Below are 21560 nucleotides of genomic sequence, written 5' to 3' on the forward strand. Positions count from 1 at the left end.
ACCTCAGCTATTCCCATCAGTCATGTAAACCTGTTTGTGCAGGTTGTAGCGGTCTGTCAAGAGGTTCCTGTAGTCAACTCATCCAAGTTAGTGTTGGTCTCTTTCAAAACGATGGCTAGATGCCTCATTTCCTTCTTCTTTCCTCTTGTCCTCCCTTCTGATGCTATCTCATCCCTCATGCTCTTATCCAGTCTGTTCCTGGCCCACCAGCGCCCCCCTTTACAAACGTGTGTGTGTGTGTGTGTGTGTGTGTGTGTCATTTGTCTTCTTTTGCCAAGCCACAGCTCAGCATACTGATCAATCTAATGCTCACATATTCCACAAAGAAACACTCTCACACACCTCGTCGAGGGCATTTAAGGCTGTTAGCGTGAGAGCGCCAAAGAAGAAAGACCTGTGAATGGACTGACTGGCAGCTGTATTCAACATGGGTAAAGGCTGGCACCAAACCAGAACACACTGCGAGTTGGCATTGTTGTTCTTGTCCTGAAAGCCTCTTTAGATGAGATGAGCGGTGACACAAAGAGGTGCAGAGGAAAGGTTTTTATGATTCAGTGGTTGAACTTCGCTCTTTGTGATGGTGTGTGTGTCTTTATACGTGGGAAACATTAATTCAAATGAGTTTGTTTTGTAGGGGCTTGGTGAGGCTGGGAAAGGTTTTGGGAAAATCCAGAAGCCTGGATGTGAGTGTGAACTTTTAGCATACAACTCATTAGTAGTCGACCAATATGGGTTTTTCAATGGCCAATGCTGATATTTAGAGAGCATGGTTGCCGATGGCTGATATATAATGCCGATATCAAAACAAAGAAATGTGTATAATTTCAACAATTAAAGATGGAGTATGAATTAATGATAGAATATATTGGGTTATGCTGTAGATTTCAGAATGTGACTGGTGTTTAAGGGAGTGCGGGTTACAGTTTGTGAGGAGCGACGTCATTAAACTGTATTTTACAATGGCCAGTAATGGTTTTAGATTAGACTTGCTGTCATTTAGGATTTATCGATTTATCTGCAGATTTTTGGTTGATCTTTTTGTCTATAAAATGTCAGGAAATGTCCATCACCATCTCCCGGGACCCAATGTGATAACTTATAAAATGCCTTTTTTCTAAAACCCAAATATATTCAGTTTCCTATATGATCCTCCCATTTGAAAAGCTGGAAACAGATGTTTGACACTTGCTTGAAAAAAGAATGAAAACTAAGTTAATCATCAGACTGTTTTGCAAGAAACAAAGAGCTGATGTTAAAACACAGGTATTGGCTTCATTACTGAGGGAGAGAAGATGATTATGTTTTTATAAAGTACCACATTTATTCAGCAGTGGGTGGGCAAGTCCCTGATAAATTAATGTAGTACAAACACTGAGTTAATTTCATACAGTCAACATTAGATTTTTTTTAGTGAACACACTGTGTAACTGTGAGATAAATATGAAGTTTTTTCCTTGTTTGAATTGTGTGAGTGCTGTTGTTTCACATCTGTGTATTCTCTGATGACAGTAAGTCGTACTTCCAAAACTACCTGTTTGTACCACCTGGTATCATTGTGTACAGTGTTCACGTCTTCTCACCGTATCATTTTGCTTCATCTAAATCTACAGGAAATCTTCAGGAAATGTCTGAAGTGCAGTGTCTAGCCTGTTCGGTTCTACCCAGAGAGCATTAGGTAACAAAATGTACCAACATTTGCCACCCACTGCTCTTATTTTAGGAGAGTGAGTCAGAAAGTCAGAGAGACGAACATGGCAAGGCTGAAAACTGTGCTTTTAAACATCCAAACAGACCAAAATGGACCAAAATGCTTCAGAGCATTAGGGAAAATTACTGCTAACCTGTAAAGTATTTTACCTGCTGCCAATTCTGAATATTACTGATTGTCTTTTTTGCATTTTTTGTTCTCTAAATGAATAATTCTGAGCAAGTTTTAAATAAAACTAACAAAATTAGTTAATAAGTCATTCAAGGTCTGACGAAGCTGCCTTTAAACACTCCAAAACCTCCACACTCACTCATCTAATTTGACATACTGTATGTAGAAATAGAAAGCACATGGTGTTTTAACTAGCAGCTGGACTACAGCTTAGAGATCATCAACAGCTGGCTTAGCCATGGTGACTGTACATAGCAGTGCTCAAGTCTCTGTACAACAGGGGTAATTCCTGAATTTATGCTTATCACTTAAACCACTGTCTTCTTATGGTATAGGCTACCTGCCATCCCCCCACCTCACTTCCTATCCCTGCTCCAAGCTAACATGTCCCACAGAATATGTTTTAATTTTAAATAGTTCTTAGGCTACCTGGGGACAGCAGAACAGCTGGGGACAGCTGAAAATGTGTCTGACATATTATCAACATATGAAGGCGTTCTGACGAATAGTACACATCCAGCAGATTAGGGGCAACACTCACTCATTTGGAGTCATATTTCTGGTCACCCAATGAATGCAAGTCCAATATTCACTCTCTTTTAGCTCTGTTTTGGGCCTCTACCAACTCTTAAAGAAAATGTCTGGCTCTTTAGCTGTGATATGCTTCTTTATGTTCAACAACTACTTTTAAACTCATATCTTTCTCACAACCTTAAACAAATGAAGCAAACAACTGATAATTGTTGCTTTAAAGCCTGCATAAATCTACCACCATCTGCTAGTGAACAGATAGAAATAAAGTAACACCAGTGTGAAGATAAATACAAAATCATGAGTAAAATAATGACATACAAAAGAAAGAGAGTGGGGGGAAAAACAAACAAATAACAATTCATTACCCAGCTCTACTCCAGGCCCTTAGATTATGTTTATTTTTTTTTCCTGACTAAGAATGAAAAATAAAATAAATAATCTGTCTTTGTAAAACATCTGGTGATGTCTTGGTTAACTGTTGTCAACTTTTGGTGTTACCCCACTTTGCATTAGAAGCATCCAAAACAAAAATATTTTGTAGAGGTGGTGATAATTCTCTGTAGGACCATCACATCACTGCAAATGACAGGTGTCACATTGCACATAGTAATTTAATCCATTGTTAATTAAAAAAAAAATTAAGTAGTTTCAACTGTATCACCTGCTGCTAGCTGCGATTAGCCTACAATTCAAAACTAAATCTAAAGAATGTTATATATTTTTTCATAGATAAACTACCAGTTTGTAGAACCAAACAAGATATATTTTTGGATACGTAACCAATCAAACCAGACCATTTTGCTCCGAGCCAAAACATCCATCTGGCTATTGGTCCTGATTATTCATTTACTGAGTCACAGCCATCAGGGTCCCCAGTGTTAAAGTGAGCTAGCTGCTATTAATAGCCTGAACAGTATCAGTCTCATCAGCCTATTGTCCCCCCCCCCACACCGCAAAACAAGGCACTAGTCTTTCCTTGGGCCCCGTGCCGGGTCTTTTTGTGGCTCTCTCTTTCACGCAGACCAAAGGAAGGGATATCAGATTGCTCAACCGCTCTGTGTGTGTTTGTGTGCACATGCTTGCATTTGTATGTCGTGATGAGCCCTGCCCCCCACATAGCGTCTGTCCTCTGGAGACAGAAAGATAGATGATCTGTAGAAAAACAAACCCTGTATAAACACCGGACCCCACAAATAGAGTAAAACACATAAACAGACCAAAAAAACAAGAAGCATTTCTTCGTTTGGCGAAGTTGTTTAACTGGTAACGCAGCGGGTCGGTTTATCTCATCTGTGTGAGGAAGAGAAGCAGACACAGAGGAGAGCTGAATACTGAGGCGAGTTTAATTTGATTTGACAAATCTGTCTCTCTACATTTCTCTCTCCTCCAGGCATTTCTGTGTTCGCCATACTTTTCCCTTTAGCTCAGTTGTAAATGTGATACAGATTAACAAGACAGAAATGACACTTCCTCACTACAGTGTTTACAGTCATCACACACTATTAACATTGAGGTCAGCGTGTTGGTACAGCTGAAGTTTCTCTCCATTCAGAATTTCCATCCGTACATTTGATTAATGCGTACTTGGATTCGTTAGATTTTGTGGATTTGGTGTGCATGTGTTTAGTGTCAAAAGCTCTGTATCGTTTCCACTCTACATCCAAACTGTGTACTAGTCTACTAATAATGTATGCTAACTATCCACTAATATTTAGAGTAAATGTAAATTTCAATTCAATACCTTTCTTTCAATTAATCAAACAATGTCAGAAATTATGATTGAAATATATTTAATTTAAATTATTTAAAACAGTGAAAAGTAGCAACCCGTTTGAGAAGTTCCACTAAAATTTGGGGTACTGTATTTTGTAGCTTGTATACAAGAAATCTACATACTTTATGATTTTAATCCATCAGTAATCAGCTTATCATTTCAACTTTAAAATGCCACTTTTAATTAAATTTTACAAAGAAGAAAAACAGTGTAGAAACATTTGCTTCATCTTGCCACCATTCTCAAATGATTTACGTTTTTTGGAGTTGTGACCAGCTCCTCTATTTCCCTTGTGCATTCAAACATTTTCTGGCATGCATTCTGACAACTTTAAGTATACTTCATTTTTACTTTTTCAGTGTGAACACACTGCTCTTTAACCTGCTAAGAATTGGTTTGTATCATGGATTTGGGACACCGTGTAACTGAGCAACACTGAATCTATGTGAGCTATTCTGTAGCTGACACGGACCTCCATGTGAATCAGTGGTTATAACTAAAACGAGGATTTCACTTTATGGAAATAGATCTTATTTATACAGTACTTTATTTTCATTTCTATATTTTTTACTTTTATGGTAAAAGAACTTGACTTTCCTAAACTGAGAGCGAAAAGAGCAACACAGATTTTGTTATCTCAACCCAATGAGTTTGTTGATGCATGTTTTTTCATAAATTTAAAATCTATGTAGGTCATTGCACCAAACTCCTTGGAACCTTTTATCTGGAGGTTACTGTGGCACTATAGACAGAGAGTTAACAGCTTGCTGTGACTCAATAAATGTACTGGTAGTGGATAGAGATTTTTTTTGTCAATGTAATTATAAATTTCAGTATTTAATATTGATAGGTCATGTGAGGTAAATGCAACACTTGATCTCATTATTGGACCAAATACTGCAGCAGATTGGTGCATCTCTTCTTGTCTGTCATTAAACGGATTTAAATACCAGCCACTGAACCACCCATTAAGTTTAAATGCTAACCTGCCACCTGACCAGCACCATGATCTGGAAAAAATCTCAACGTGCTAGATGAAACTGTGATTCAGTTATCTCAGTGGGTTCTTCCCTCTGGGCACTTATCTCTGCTACATAATTTTCTGACAGCTATACGTGGACGTTTCTTTGTCTATTTTCAGCTTGTTCCCCAAGTGCCCATGTGAGTCTTTCCATATCTCCAGCTGGAAATCTGACAGGCTACTGTTGCTAAATAAAGACACAGTGATAAAAGATGTCTTAACTATAGAACTCAGTCTCTATTGGTTCTCCTGGAATTTACTACACAAAGTAGATTTCTAGGAGGCAAACATGGCTTTTAAAGCATATAGCAGATCTGTGGTCCAATCCTCACAAAGTATGTACTGGCTTCTGCTTGCACTATATATAGCTTTTAAACAATTGTCAGTCATTTTTAAAGAAGTCTACCTCTTAGTTCAGGTACACAACACACTTAACGGAAAGTGACGAGAGGCGTGTTTTGTGACACCTGCCCGAGGAAGGAAAACATGTAACAGTAACTGTTGAGGTATGTTGCGTGATAAGTAGGCCAGAGGAGTTGAGACATGTCAGCGCAGGCTCTGAATGCTGCTTGTCCACATCACATGTGGAAGGCTTCACCAACGGGGCCTACTTTGTTTTGCATTGTAAAATGCTCTCTGCACTCCTTTCTTCTCACGTGGTTTGAGTGTTAAATTAGTTCAAAAGATGCTTTTGTTGTACCCATGATCTATGACTGACCCTGATTCGGAATCCTTCACTTGGTGTCCAAATATTACCAGTGGATTCGTATGTAATGGATCTGTACGTCTTTCTTTTCTCCAGGCGTGTCGTCCCGCATCCCAGAGATCATGGCGGCCGGCACCCACTCCCCCGGAGGTCCCAATGGCATAATCCGGAGTCAGTCCTTCGCCGGCTTTAGCACGCTACAGGAGCGACGCTCTCGGTAAGCAGAAATCTTTAAAACTGTTTTCTTTGTGGTTAGCTGATGTTACTTATTTCTGAAATGACAATTGAGGTCAGAGTGTGATTGAACGAATATATTCTAAAAAAAACTGCAGCAAATTGATTTTCCACAGCCAAGTTTAAAGTACCATATCCTCAGGAACTGCGTGACTTGGAGGGAAAGCGTTTTAGAAAATAGATAAAGCATTAAAGAGTTGTTTAATCATTATGGTATTCTTACCAAGTGGTATTCCGCCGATTTAGTTTTTATGTTTGCAGGTGAGAGACACTTTAAAATCAAAGTAGAAGAATTGTCCCCAAAATTTACTGGTTTCTAGATTTTCCCACATTATGCAACTTGATAGTGTTTTTCATTAGTTTTTTTCAAGATTCATTACACCATAAATATGCTGTATTATTTGCTGTTTTGCATGCATGTTAAATAAGAACACCAGCATCAGCTGTTCTGTTCATTTCATCAGCTGTTCTTTTCATGTAATCAACTGACCTGTAGGGCTAAGAACAGCGAGACAAATGACGCTTTCTTTAGGGAATTCTTACATCATTCTTACATAACTTGTCACTTGTCCTCAGATGTGACATGTGAAATCTTCTTGTGTAAAGCGGCAAACATAGTCATTTCGCTGGCAGTCATTCACTGCTGTTCGTAGTACCTGGTGAATCGATGGAAAATCACTGACTTTGTAGGAGAGATATTGATGGGTAACGTCCTATTTGCTTGCCACTTTGGTTTTTTTTTTTTTCAAAGGTTTTTGTAAAATTGCCCTTTCAGAAATCCCTCACTGTAACCAGACCTGGATTCAAGCAGAATCACTTGTTCTTTTCGTATTAGATTAGGAATCCAAAATCAGAAAATGAAAAAAAAAAATTGTTATGTTGTTAGTCATTTATGAACACAACACAAAAATATTAATTGCTTCCTTTTCATGCTTTGGTACTATTTTTCCAAAATGTAAACAAATGTAAAATGGGACTCACTGTATCCATGGCAACATTATACTTCTCTCTCTTGTAAACGTTTATCTGTTCACACAAGTGTAGACTTTTAACCATCGTTCTGCGAGCCACAGCAAGTCTCAAGATCCCGTAAAACTGAATTCTTAAGGGGTGATCTACACTCTATTGCACAACCACCCAGCTAAACTCAGCCTTCTGATAAGTGTTTCATTCATAGCCAGGCGCTAGCTATAAGAATTTGGAGATTGATAAAGTTCTTGAGAGATAAGAGTTTTATCTGTGTTCTTTCCTCTTTGAGTCATCTGTGACTGCTCTCACCCCCATCACCAAGACAAAGCACTCTTAACACTTGCATCCCAGAAATATCTCTCATGATCTTAGACTCTCGGCTGTCGGCATCTGGTTCTCTTCTGCAGCCCTGGTCCTGCTGAGAGAACCTATTTGAAGACTGATCCCCCTCTTTTCTATCCGCTCAGACAGTGAATGGGGTAATTGGTTGGAATGAGTCGGGTGTGTGGGCGACTGACAGCGACTGACAAGTTACCATTCTGATAATGAGCGAGGTGGAAAGCTACAGAGATGTGGCTTCTGAGGCCACTGGAGTGTGTTAGCGTGTGTGTGTGGCTGTGTGTGTGTGGCGATGTGTTGGTGATATTGAGCGAGGACCTTCCCTTCCTTTGTCTACCCATGTGCATGTTTTGTGTGCATTTACGCAAGCATGTGTTCTGCAGACTTTGCAGATTGTGTGCCAGCGTGCAAATTCACATTTATAAGTCAGAATTAAATTGTGTTAGCATCTCTGAATATGTGTGCTTCTGCATTTCTGTGTGTGTCTCTCTGCCAAGAGAGAGACTGTTCTACACTGCAGCTTGCGTGACCCCAAGGCTACGCAGCGCTCTTTTTCAGCGGTGCCCTACATTTGTGGCAGATTAGCTTAACTTGTGCTGCTTTCAAGGGCACGCAGAAAGATGTGGCACGTTCCAACTTGTCGAGCGCTGGAATTAGTTGTCGCCTAATGTCGTCCCTGAGATGACTCTGGGAGTCGTTTCATTAAATCTAGTGAAATGTCATATGTCAGCTAAATCTGTAATGTTTTAAAAGCTGAAATGTGCCTGAGTGGGTAAGATGAGCGTGAGCTAAAATGGGTTGATGTGAGGAAAGACAGACTGATAAAATGGTGCTGAAACCATTAATGGATCTCAATCAACATTTTCAGAATAATGTTTGTGATTTATCAAGCAAAAATTCCAAACATTTGCTGATTTTAGCTTCTGAAATGTGATGGTGGACTACTTTTCTCTGTTTTATATGATGTGGGGAAGAGAGTGAAGAACACTTGAATGTCACTGATTGAAGTGAGTGTGATTGTGCCTCAGTGTGTGTTTGTAAGTTCCCTCTAGCAGGAGATAAATGGCAGCCTTACACAGGTCAAACACAGAAAGGGGGGGGGGGGAAGCACATGTTTGCATGTGTGCGCAGTTGTTATTTAGCACATCCCCTGTGATCGATGAAGAGGTTCACCACTTAGGTTTTGCTGTGGGTTTATTTATGTATGTTTGACAGGTTTTTGCTGTTGTTTGAATAACATGTATGCTATATGTGTCAGTCCTATATGAGCTCCACCCTTCCCCCACTTTGGAGGATGTAAACAGGAAGTATGATGTTGCCATAGAGTTACTTAGTTAGCCATGGGCTCCAACGTGTCTTTGTTTATTTACATTTTGGCAAATTGGCACCATTAAAAGTATGCTGAATTAGCTATAAGCAGTTCCTTTTTGCACAGTATACATGGCTTTACAGATAACTATCACTGGATTATTTTGATTCTGAAGAACTTGATGATTCTCAGACAAGTTTTGCAGTTATAAGCAGATTTTTCCCATGATTTCTAAGAGGATTTATGGATGTTTATTCAAATGGACATCAGAGATCGGAAAGTACAAGTCACACTGAATCTAAAAAGATGTGTATCATGTTTGTGTGTTCAGTTTAATGATTTGTGACTCCAAGAAGTAGTAAAGATTTTGAAGAAAATTGCAGTTCATGCCTCTCCTTTCCCCCTTGGGCCCACCATCCAACTCAGTTTGAAAACCCTTGAACTCAGTAAATGTTTAGATTTCCTTTTGCAATAAAAATATTTGACAAAATTTTGAATCGCAGTATGAAAATGTTCTAATTTTTAACGTAATTGCCCAGAAGACTATAAGAAAGTTTATGTTGCAGGTGTCCTCTGTTGCACTAACTAATGTGTTTGTGTGTGTGTGTAGGTGTAACTCTTTCATGGGGAACTCGGCGGTGCAGAAGAAGCCTCAGTCCAAGCCAAAGAAGCCTCACCTTTCAGGACACAAGGGAGGCAGCAGCTCCAGAGAGCCGCAGCCCAAAAGACTGGAAGAGGTTTACACTGCACTCAAACAAGGCCTGGAGTGAGTAACCCGTACAGTGATGTGCTCTTATACCAAATGTTCCAGACTAACCATTTCATATAGATGGCTATAGATAGGTTCAGTCCATTAATGTTAGTAATGTTTTCTTTTTAATGTGTACATTTTATTTTAGCCCATTGTGGTGTGCATGCAATGCAGAATGCTATGACTGTTGCCGCAGTGATGTTTTATTCAAGTTGTATCTTTTTGGAGTTGTATAGAACGTATTTTCCTTGTTTGTCCGGTAGTGAGTATCTTGAAGTTCATCAGACAGAGCTGGACAAACTCACATCTCTGATGAAGGACATGAAGAGGAACTCTCGCCTGGTGAGAAGCTACTGTACATCAATTTACATATGGGCAGCAGTTTAGTCCTGCCTCATCGACATCTTCAAGGAATAGTCTGACATTTTAGGAATTATACTTAAACTATTTATTTAAAGGCCATTTTTCATAGAAATGTAATGTTAATAACTGTTCCTAGAATCTGGAAACTGGATTGAAAATCAATGTTGGTTTTATCATGTATGTTTCAATACCTACTGCCCTTGTATCTCTCAAATGTCTGAGTGAGGAGCAATAACAAACGTTTTGGCAGCTGGGATCACTTTTCAGATCTCAGCTCGGTTTCCTTTTTTATTTTTATAATAATAAAAATCAACTTTGGCGTCAAGAATCCACACACGGCTAACACATATTTAGATTTCTTACAGTGCACACACACACACTGTACACATGCAGAGTCAAGGCTTCCACTAGAAAGGGTGTTTAAGAGGATCTTTTTTTGATGCCAGACAACTGTAGTCTGCTTCAGATTACTTAAGCAGCCTCAGCTGTGCTGTCCTTCTGTACTAACTTTTTTGTGTCTGTGTGTGTGCGTTTTTCTCTCTAGGGAGTGCTGTACGATCTTGACAAGGTGAGTTGATGGAGGGGAGGGTCTACTGTAACAATCGTGCCACATTTGTGTTGTGGTTTTGAAGTAAAAAAAAAAGAGTTGAAGGAGGGAGAAAAAACGGCTACAGGCAGAAGAAAAGAGGGAGGGAGGACAGAGTGGAGGAGTGAGGTGCTGAAGGGATTGAGGAATAATGCAGGAAAAAGGATGAGAGAGAAAATGTGTGATGGGATGGGAGAGACAGCTTCAAAGGGATCAGCTGTGAGATATTTGTATATAAAAACACATCATTTAGCTAAACATTTTCGCCAACGTGTTACATACATTTGTTGACATGTAAGCTCAGGCTTGCAAACTGTGCCTCATTATCTCATGTAGTATGGACATTCAAATCATTATGTTTGCAGCTTTAAACCATATTTAGCTATGTTCTCATAGGCACTAGTAAATTATTCTGCTATGTCTGTCTTTTTTCAGCAAATTAAAACCATTGAGAGATATATGAGACGTCTGGAGTTTCACATGAGCAAGGTAAGAACTGATGTGATGGATTAATATCAGCCAGTGCTTTTTTGCACGCCACCTCTTTTACAGCAATATTTCGACATATTGGTAAACATGCTTATTTGCTTTCCTCCTGAAAGTGTTATGATGAGATTGTTAATGCTCTCATATCTGTCCGATTTCTATGAAGTTATAGCCAGCAGCTGGTTGGCTAAGCATGACTTGGCAAGACTGGATGATGCAACTAGTGTGGCTCTGTCTGTAAGCAACAAGATCCACATACCAGTCACTATTAAGCTTACTAAATTAAAATGTTACATTTTGTTTATTTAGCCTCTACAAAAACTGAAAAATGGCTACTTTTTGGCTGAGCAGTGAGTAACAGAGCCACGTTCACCAGGTGTACACCAGGTGTACACCAGGTGATTAGCTTAGCATAAACACCGGAAACCGGGGTAACTGTGGCTAGCTCTGGCTCTGCAAAGGTAAACAAAAAAAGTTTGCATACCAGCACCTCCTAAAGATGTTTTTTTTTCTTCACAAATTTAACTAACAAGATATACGGTGTTAATGCGTGATCTTTAAATATGCTGTTAGGTGTATTCTGTTACCTTTTTAGACGGAGCCAGGCTAGCTAGCTAGCTAACCATCTGTTGGCAAGAAACGAAAAGAAGCACATTTCCCAACATATTGGATCATTTCTTCAAGTTATAATTCTCATAAACATGCTTTAATTTTGCCCACCTACAAGTTTTCTAGAATTTTCTCACTGCCTGCTGGTTTCATCTTGACTTTTTTTATTAAGGAGTAAAGTGCAGTTTTATGCCACGGTCTGCTGATTTTGCCAAATTGGCTTAGAAAGGGTTTTGCTGCCAGATTAGGGTGGTATTCCTGCTCTTCTCTGGTTTCATATGTTGATATGTTTTAGGGATATTTCCAGCTGTTTTAATGGTTGAGGCAAAAGGTTACCAGGTAGGGAAACATTTTTCCCCTATATCCTCCTTTGTAGTCTCCTCCCTGGTTGCCAGTTGGGGACATTAATCCCCAGGTCAGGTCTCGCAGCTCTGTGACTCTTCTTCCATATCCCCTTTTCAGTCACTGTGCATCAAATCAGACGTGACAGCAAGCAGTCAGAGTACACACACCCAAACAACAGCACAGCGCCAAAGGTAACCATGGTTACCCGAAAACGGAGCCTTTGAAGTCCTGAGGAGGACAGAGGAGCCAGCTATTGGCTGACCTTAACCCTTTATGTTCACATGCATGCTGTTGGACAATAAAAAATCACCTTCAGATGTCCATAAACAAACACATGTACGGAACAATACGGCAGAAGACAAAGAGAGTAATTGAGTCATTGGGCAGATACGTTTCTGAAGGGTTCAAGGCAACAGTGAATCTGGGTCAGGGCAGTTAGTACAGTGAGGAGTGATTGGCAAATGAAAAGGGGAGATGGAGGGAACATAAATGATGAGTGATTAGAAAAAAAGCTGAGGTTATTTTATTAAGTCAGTAAATACATTTGCCTTCATACACCACTTTGACTCTGGTTACAAAGGAAAAACAGATTCAACGCTTGTTCAGTCTTGTGAGGTTGTCACAGGATGCAGTTTAAACAAACACAAACTAAGAGCCTTTCTACTTAGCATCCAACATTATTCTGAACCTCTTCTGTTCTTTCAGGCTCTGTACAAAAATAGATTTGAAATGGCGAAGGAGTAACTAAAAAGCAAATTAAATCTAGCACTCCTTGTGCTCTTTCATTCTAAATATATACACCAGTGCTCCTTTGCTAAACTTTGTCTTTTCATTGACTGTAGATAAAATAGTTTAAATACATTCTTAAGGCTTTCTATTAATCGTTGACTGAATATTTGACATTATTTGAAACTCAGTTTCTAGTTTTCCCCCCTGACATTACTCTGCAAACGCGGAATAACTTTAATCTGACGATAGTGTAGCACTTCATGTCTTGGCTCTTTCTAACAGAAGCATGATAGTCTGAAAATGTTGGATTAATGTTTTTATTGTCAACCTGTCCTTGTGCAACATCAGTTTTATAAGATTTGTGGAAATGTTTCAATAAAGTTTTCTTCATTCATCAATATTGATATGAAGTGAATTGTAATGTTGGATTTATGGACTTATGAATAAAACTAATGCCATGAAAAGTCAACACACGCACACACACACTCGCACTCACAGGACAGGCCCATTTTCTAAACCTCAGCATCAGCAGATAGCTACTGAGTGAGATCAATTGTTGAGAGCTAAGAGAATCAGCCAACCACAAAAGCATTGAGGTCAGGAAATTTAATGACACACACACACACACACACACACACACACACACACACACACACACACACACACACACACACACACAGAGCTTCCTCATCCTTATGTAAAAGTGGCTCCAGTTGTCAACTGATGCTGTCGTACTTAAAGTAGGTTGACAGAGCTCTAATACTGTATGTTTTTATTTAGTTATCAATTTCTACAGTTATGAGGTCTATAAGTTACTTTCAAGCAGATAAGTGTGCTGTATACATTGATGAGCCACAACATTATGACCATTGACGTGTGACTGATATAAAGGTGCCAGAACACACTGGGTTGCGTAGCCGCAAACCAGTCAGGGGGTCCATGCTGAACCCTTGTCCACTGCTGAAAGTGTCTACAATGGCTATTTGAGCATTAGAGCTGGACCATGGAGCAATGGAGCAATGGAAGAAGGTGGTCGCTTACCTGGAAACATGTGGCACCAGGATGCACTATGGATAGAAGGCAAGCCAGCGGAAGCAGAGTGATGCTTTGGGTAATGTTCTGCTCGGAGAACCGTGGGTCCTGCACCCTGCCTCAAAGCAAAAATGGTTCAGGAATGGTTTGAGGAACACAACAATGAGTTTAAGGTGTTTATTTGGCCTTCAAATTCCCCAGATCTCAATCCAATCAAGCATCTGTGGGATGTGCTGGACAAACAAGTCCGATCCATGGAGGCCCCACCTCACAACTTACAGGACTGGATAGGATCTGCTGCTAATGTGTTTGGTGCCAGATACCATAGCACACCTTCAGAAGTCTTGTGGACTCCATGACTTAATGGGTCAGGGCTGTTAAAAGGGGGACCTACACAATATTAGATAGGTGATCATAATGTTACGGCTGATCATGTGTCAATCAGTTAGAAAAGCCAGTTGTGTTTGTGGGTGGATGTATCAGCCCCTGTTGGCTTATTGCAGATGTCTTATATTGGGGTATAAGTTTGAGGTAATTTATTTTTAATTTTAAGTGTCTCCATTACTGAGTCTATCCACCAGAGAGCACTGACAAGTACAGCATACAGCAGTTATATCCGATGTGTCGCCTTTGGTTTTGTTTGTCATTCCGTTTAAACTCCCAATTATTGATATGAAAATCTGCCTATTAGTCACGTGATAATGTTTTGAGGGATGTGTGTAGCACTAATTGTGGCCCAGACATGCAAGAAAGGGCAAAACAGGAAGTACATGTTTTTGTAGGAGAGCAGTAAAGAGGAGGAGGCACCACTGTCACCTTCATAGTTTTCCATGTGTACCTTCATACAGAGTGATGAGGACTTAAGAGATGAAAATCGCTGCCTCAGTCGAGCAATATGCAGGAAATGGGAAACAATGACTAAGCATGCTTCAGTGTCTTACACATAAGTAAAAGGGCAAATTAAAACAATTTTCAGCTGTGAGCTAGGGTGAGTGTGTGCATGTTTGTCAACTTCTGTGCTCAGGCACAGGCGTGTCTCTTTGTGAACAACAGCTGCCGTGAGGGATGACTTAACAATCATCCATCAGCAAGTTGTTAGTGTGTGTGTGTCTGTGTGTGTGTGACTCACATCAGCCCGGTCTTTTGTTCCTGTTCGTGCTGCTGGCTGCCTGCAAATGTCCAAGCAGTAATTGGCACACATGGAGGAAGCAGGTGGCACAATACAAACCCCTATGATGTTCTGCATGGGATAGGGTCTATGGTGTGTGTGTGTGTGTGTGTGTGTGTGTAGGCCCCTAATATCAGCAGTGCATCATTAAAGAGATGAGTGACAGAGATTGAAGGTGAGAAGTGTGGCTGCCAGGCACCACTTCTTCCCCCAGAGAGACAGAGAGAGAGAGAGAAAGTGTGAGTGTGAGTACTTCAAATGTGGTTATTTTTAATATAGGGCCTTTTTGCTTTCCCCTCTTCCCTTGAATGCTAATCTTGCCACCAACACACCCACCCACCCACAGTTCCCCAGAGAGGGGCTTGTGTGTTTGATGCTGTTTGAAGTGGCCCGCCTGTTTTAATCTCCTTATAATCACTTGCCCCCTGGCAGAAAGTGTGTGTGTGTGTGTGTGTGTGTGTGTGTGTGCACCATTAACCTACAATCCAGGATAAAGGCCATATTTTAAGAGGATCCCTGCCGTAAGATTCTCTGCTCGTATTTAAAATCTCGATATATATATATATATATATATATATATATATATATATATATATATATATATATGAGATACAGAGACAATCTTAGTGATACTTTTAATTCTGACTGCTTTGTCAAACATCAGAAAAGTATTATTTTTACAAAGATTAGATTGAGAGAGATTTAAAAATACAAAAATATTATTTCAAAAATAAATAAATATTTTACCCTTAATAAATGTGAACACATTATTATCCTCACCCTGGGCATAATTGATTCCCCAATAAAGGTTTTCCCTAATCCCTCACTGGGTCTCTAAGCCATCCAGGTTTTGTCATCCCGCTGAGCTATAATTAATACCGGGACTATGTGTCCAATAGAGGCATCAAATTGCGAATACATTTACATTTAATATCTCTTAACATCTGGTAAAAGTTAATTAAGATCAGTTCAGATGGTCTTTTAGTGGATGAATGTTAAAACGGGTTTAATATTTGCACTGAAATAGCGCTTTAAATTAGCACAAAAATACATTGTTTATGTTAGGATGGTTGTGGATTTTAAGTTTACGTAGATCCATGCATTGTCTCAGTGATGGTGTTTTTTTTGTTTTGTACTTCTACTAACAATTATTTTCAATATTAAGTGATGTACTGATAAATTTCTTACTATAGGGTACAAGGTTATATCTTAACACTGCTGATTTAAGTCCAGAACCCCAAAATATTCAGTGTATTTTCATGGAAAACTCAGACAACCTGAAAATATTGACATTCAGTTTCTTCACTAATACAAAAACTCACAAAGATGAAACGTAATAAATACATATTGTGTTTGGCAGACATAAACTATATGCGTGTGTGCTTTGTGTATCCAAAGGAGCACATTAATTATCCAGACCATTAGCCAACAATACTGTATGTGTTGTTAATTTTTCTGTTGCTCAGGCACTCCTCTGCTCAATACTGTTTGCACATGTATGTTTTTAATTACTCATTTTTTCCATCTGCCTGCTTCATTTCATTTTACGTTTCTTTTTTCTGGGGTGAAATGTGCCCTGAGGCGCAGCAATATGCTGATGGCTACCCTCTGGATTGGAGCTTGGCTGACCTTCAAAAGGACATTGAAGGCATCCTTGAAGGCAGCAAGAGGCCATTGTAATTGGGGACAAAAAATAGCTTAATTAGCTGATAATGATATGATTACTACTGATTGCCTGAGAAGAATGATGGCTATTCATCAGACCCAGTTTGTGAAGGCCCAATTTTGTGACAGAGGCATATCATTTACTCCAAATGAATAACTTATTGTAGTTGTGTACTCGTTTATGTGAGTGACTTAATCAATGCAAAGGTTCAGTTGGATGAACGTGTTTCTTTTGACTTCAGCTCAGCTTCCACTGCTCTTTTTTTCCCTTTGTTTTGTCATAAACAAACATGTTTTAAAGCTGGCGATTGGTGCCTCTGAAGCAGCTCCATGCCAGTCGGAGAGCTCCGGATAACAGTAGTGGTTGCAGGACGTTTTATAGCTAGCTACATCTCAGCTGCTGCAGCCCCACCACATACCACAGACAGACGGGGCTGGGTCCCAGTTGGTGGTGGGTGGTTCTGAAGGGGGGCTAGATGGTTTGAGGGGAGTTGGTGGGTTTGGGGTGGGTGCTTTTTGTATGTATTTGTGCCTAGATAAGTTATTGCAACATCATCAGGCTGTTTTCCCTCCTCTATGACAGAAGCATCCCACTGTAAACCACTTTCAGTTTTGTTTTTTGTTTTTTACTATAAACCCTCATACGGCTATCCAACACAGCAACAACACGCTTTCCATGCACATGTCTACATACACAGTCACTGAGTCTACATCCACTAACATGCTGACAATGTAAGCTTCAGACATAAAGATACACAAACAAAAACTCAGAGAAGCTATTAGGACAGCAGGAGCCAGAATGGCCCATTTTCTCCTGCTTCTCCCTAACGAGTGCCATAAAGCTCACGGGGCATCAATATTTCAGCGCGCTCGTCAGGCAGGCTGCAAATTTCCTTTTGATGAGGCTACCAGAGGTGTTTTGTTTTGCCCGGCTGCCACTCCAATCATATGTGAATTCATGAAGCCTGAAAATTAGACAGGCAGGTAACAGACAGGTGAAAGTGCATTCTAGTTTCCCTCATTTAAGGAGAATTGATTGACACTTAACTTTAATTTGGGAGATAGTATGACATCAAATTTGCTAATAATAAATTGCCTGTACTTTGCGCCTGTGTTTAGCGGCTCACCTTTGGCTTTTCAGAAAATTTAATTCCTCACCACTGGGCTCAATAGAACGGTTGCTGCTCTGATTACAACATCATTTTATCTTGATGATTTCATTCCAGTTGAAAGTCCAACATTTCAGCTTCACAGCAAGGCAGCATGATGTCGATGGAGTCGTTCCCTCTCCCTGTGGGTTTGAGTTACGTCAGGCTGCTGCTGCAAACTGAAGTCAGGCAGACATCCCCAAATGAGCACTAAACGCCGTCTGTTGTTCCCCCGCTTTGGGAGTGTCCCACTGGGGTCGTTTACTGGGACGGCATAGGCGTCTGCCACTGGAGGCTATGGTTACACTGATACATGCCAGCTGTATCTGCTCAGTTTGTCATTTCAGTTCTCTCATCAGTTTTTCTATCTATCTATCTATAATTTTTGCTGATGTTTCTTTTAAGTCCTGTAAACCCTTTCATTGTCTGTGCAGCTTCTTACTCTTTTCTGGAATCTGGCCATTGTGCAAAATTCTTCTCAGTCACATTTTAATAATTTACCATTTTTGTAATAGATTTTAACAGTGTTTCATTCTCCATAATGCCTATTTTTGCTCTTGTTGAAGACCCGTTGATAACTGACTTACTTGACTATTGCACAAGCCTAAAGCTGTGTTGGGCATTCTTGAATGAGTCCCAGTGAGATGTGAACACATCCAGAATAATTTAGATGGCAGTTAGTAAGTTTTTGAGGAGTTTGCTTCCTGCCCAGGGATGTTTTGATGTAACGTATGGAGGGTTTCAAACTTCAAAGACTCGCTTCATTTCATTAGTGCACAAGTTTCTCTCTTGTGTGTACACAATGTGAAAGTTTGCATGCATGTGAGTGCATGCTTCTCCTTGTGGATCATTTATTAAAGATGGAGGGATGTGTTTGTGTGTGCTTTCAGGTGGACGAGCTGTACGAGGCCTTCTGCATCCAGAGCCGTCTGAGGGAAGGTGCCAGCCGGATGAAGCAGGCCTTCTCCTCCTCTCCCTCCACTAAAGGCACCAAGGAGAGCATCGCAGAAGTCAACCGCCGCTACAAGGAATACACTGAGGTACTGGCATAAGGAATTGTCTTCAGTGTATGGGGAATACTTGATAGAATTGGCAAATTTGTGTAAGGAGTTCAGTATAAAAATGCTTATTTACCTTGTTAAAGACATATAAAGTAAAGCTAGTTGAATAATGGAGTCAATGAGCAGTGATCTCATTTATTTAAGTAGATTTTTGAGGAGAGATGAATAAATGAGGCATGGTGTTACATACACATAGTTTCATCATTTAATATGACATCTAAAAATATAACAATGTGCATTAAACATTGGGTCACACAGGTACAGATAACTGCTTACACTGTAATTTATAAACATTGAAATGTATATTTACATACTTACAGAATGACCTTTAAATCCAAATAACACACACACACCTGTCATCGGCTGTCCTGGAGGCCATCCCGCTTCCTCTGCAGTTTAGCGTTGACTGGCTTTGTCAAAGTCCCTCGAGATAACTTGATTGCTGTTGTTGTTCTCGTCTTGTGTGACGAAGGGCTGTTTATGTAATTTGCCTTATTTTTCTTTTTTCTCCAGAACATGAGCACGTTCGAGAGCGAACTGGAGAACCTGCTCGGGGAGTTTCATATCAAAATGAAAGGTGAGATTAGGAAAAAGTCTTCCAAATGACAAATAAACCCATTCACATATCAATATTCACTTCTGAAATAAGAGGCATGAATTTACTAATATTTATAGGAATGATGACATGACAGCTTATCGCCATACTGTTTTCACTATATAACCTACGTATGGACGCACTGTATTCATTATTGGCTTGGCTTTTTCCCACCTTACCTTGTCTAAATGGCTGTTTTTTCCCCTCTCTGAAAGGTTTGGCAGGCTTTGCTAGGCTCTGTCCTGGAGACCAGTATGAGGCAAGTTTTGTTTTTGCTTTTTTGCATAACACAGGGCTGTAAAAAAACAACTTACTGGTTTCATATTGAAATCCATGTGTGGAATTTTGAAAATATATTTAGCTCAAAGTTAAGAAAAGACAATTTATACTTTAAGTTCAAGTTTCCAGCAGAATGAAATGGTAGAATAAGATGTATCCATCTTGTCCTCCAAAATGTTGCTATTGAGCATGAGCATCAAAGTTTTGTCCCTTCTCTGGCTTCAGGCTTACTTCTTTCTGTATTTATTTTTTACACTGCCCTTGCCATTCCTTCTATTAGATCTTCATGCGGTATGGTCGCCAGCGGTGGAAGTTGAAAGGAAAGATTGAAGTGAACTCCAGACAGAGTTGGGATGGAGATGAGATGGTCTTCATGCCTCTCATCACTGACCTCATCAACATCAAGGTAGATAGATAAACAAACTTTGTGCCTAAAATATTGTACTTCAGTAAATTAGCACAGTGCAAGAACAGAACAACTTGAAAATCAGATGTGCAGCTTATGTGCAAGCTTGTTTTTCATGCACAATATCCAGGATAAACTGGTGATCATTCCGATAGGTTGTGACTATATTTAATTACAGCTGGTGGAAGAAAACAACTCATCCACTATCACCTGATTTACGTAGGTCTTGAAGAACCTGTTACTGTTGTCTTTACCTTTTAGTTGTAAATAAATGTTTGCTCCAATCAGGTGACAGAGCTCAAGGGCCTGGCTACTCACATGCTGGTGGGCAGTGTGATCTGTGAGACCAAGGAGCTGTTTACTGCCATGCCTCAGGTGGTGGCTGTGGATGTTAACGACCTAGGAACCATCAAACTCAACCTGGAGGTCACGTGGTAGTAAGTAGACTCTTATACATACAGTGAGCAGTCACTTTTTATGCTATTCATTGTGTTTGTTTTGTTATGATGTTATTAAATTAGTAATTTTTTAATCCTCGAGGAGGAAAAACGGTATTGTCAGCAGAATGGGATCACTTGAGCCAAGTTTAAAGTTAAGTTGAAAGTTTTGGCTGTTTGCTTTTTTTGAAGTGAGAGAGACAGGACACATGGGGAGAGAGAGAGAGACAGGACACATGGGGAGAGAGAGGGATATGACATGATACAAAGGTCGGAAATCAAACTGTGGATGTTGCAGTTTACTTGGTGTACACATTAACCATTAAGGATTATAACCATTATGATATATCATTGAAAAGCAGCTTTCAAAAAGCAGCTTATAAAGATAACTGTAAAATGCTCTGCCTCACTGTCTTTGTCTCCTTTTAATAACCAAATTTGAGGAAACTTTGTTGTATGACATGTACACGTCAGTGTGATTTTTAAATTCCACTAAAGTTTCAATTGAATTTCATTTGTATATTATGTTTTCAGTTTATGAAAGGGATAAATGTTGGGTTTGCAGTGCTGCAGTCAGATTCATCTACAGAGGCTTTCAACAGGAGGATTTTTATCTCTCAAGTGTTCTACCCAAGAGTGATCATTCCTACTGATATTTGAAATGTGATGATGATCACCTACGCTAACTGTTATTAGTGTTGTAGCTTTGAATTCAGTCTAGATTACTTATGGTTTTCTGCCATCTGGTGGAGAAACATGGTCATTACAAGTTATGGAAGTTAACTAAGATGGACATAAACACATCACCTAGAGCAATCACAATAAGTGCCTTGTTTTCATTTCCTCATCCAGCCCTTTCGATGTCGAGGACCTGACTCTGTCATCTGGCAACGTGAGCAAAGCCACAGCGCTCCAGAGACGAGTGTCGGTCTACAGCCAGGGCACGCCCGAGACCCCGACCTTCCAGGACACCTCCTTCTTTGTGAGTCCAACACGCAAACCTCTTTAGCTTCATCGGCGTAGTGGGAGGCTGTCGTTTTTTGTGGGGTTTTGTAGTTAGGGTTAGGACTGCAGAACCTGAGATCCGCAGCCGCTGCTGTTTCTCACCATCTAGGCTTATAATTGGGTGAAATGA

At 39.9% G+C, this 21560-nt stretch overlaps 1 protein-coding gene across 5 annotated transcripts in view; it reads left to right on the forward strand.

Annotated features, from left to right (window-relative positions):
* The window catches only part of ripor2 (RHO family interacting cell polarization regulator 2), a 72222-nt gene that overhangs the window by 39809 nt on the left and 10853 nt on the right, over positions 1 to 21560 (forward strand). For all 5 annotated transcript variants that reach the window (XM_038724506.1, XM_038724504.1, XM_038724505.1 and 2 more), the window contains exons 2-12: positions 6011 to 6131; positions 9376 to 9531; positions 9780 to 9858; positions 10424 to 10447; positions 10901 to 10954; positions 18538 to 18687; positions 19222 to 19285; positions 19519 to 19562; positions 19863 to 19988; positions 20277 to 20425; positions 21278 to 21407. In XM_038724506.1, coding sequence (XP_038580434.1) covers positions 6011 to 6131; positions 9376 to 9531; positions 9780 to 9858; positions 10424 to 10447; positions 10901 to 10954; positions 18538 to 18687; positions 19222 to 19285; positions 19519 to 19562; positions 19863 to 19988; positions 20277 to 20425; positions 21278 to 21407 — 1097 coding nt within the window. The remainder of the gene's footprint in view (positions 1 to 6010; positions 6132 to 9375; positions 9532 to 9779; positions 9859 to 10423; positions 10448 to 10900; positions 10955 to 18537; positions 18688 to 19221; positions 19286 to 19518; positions 19563 to 19862; positions 19989 to 20276; positions 20426 to 21277; positions 21408 to 21560) is intronic.

Source organism: Micropterus salmoides, unplaced genomic scaffold (genome assembly GCF_014851395.1).
Source record: "Micropterus salmoides isolate LMB-PRFRI ecotype aquatic unplaced genomic scaffold, ASM1485139v1 Ms_hic_scaffold_17, whole genome shotgun sequence".
Classification (NCBI taxonomy): Eukaryota; Metazoa; Chordata; class Actinopteri; order Centrarchiformes; family Centrarchidae; genus Micropterus; species Micropterus salmoides.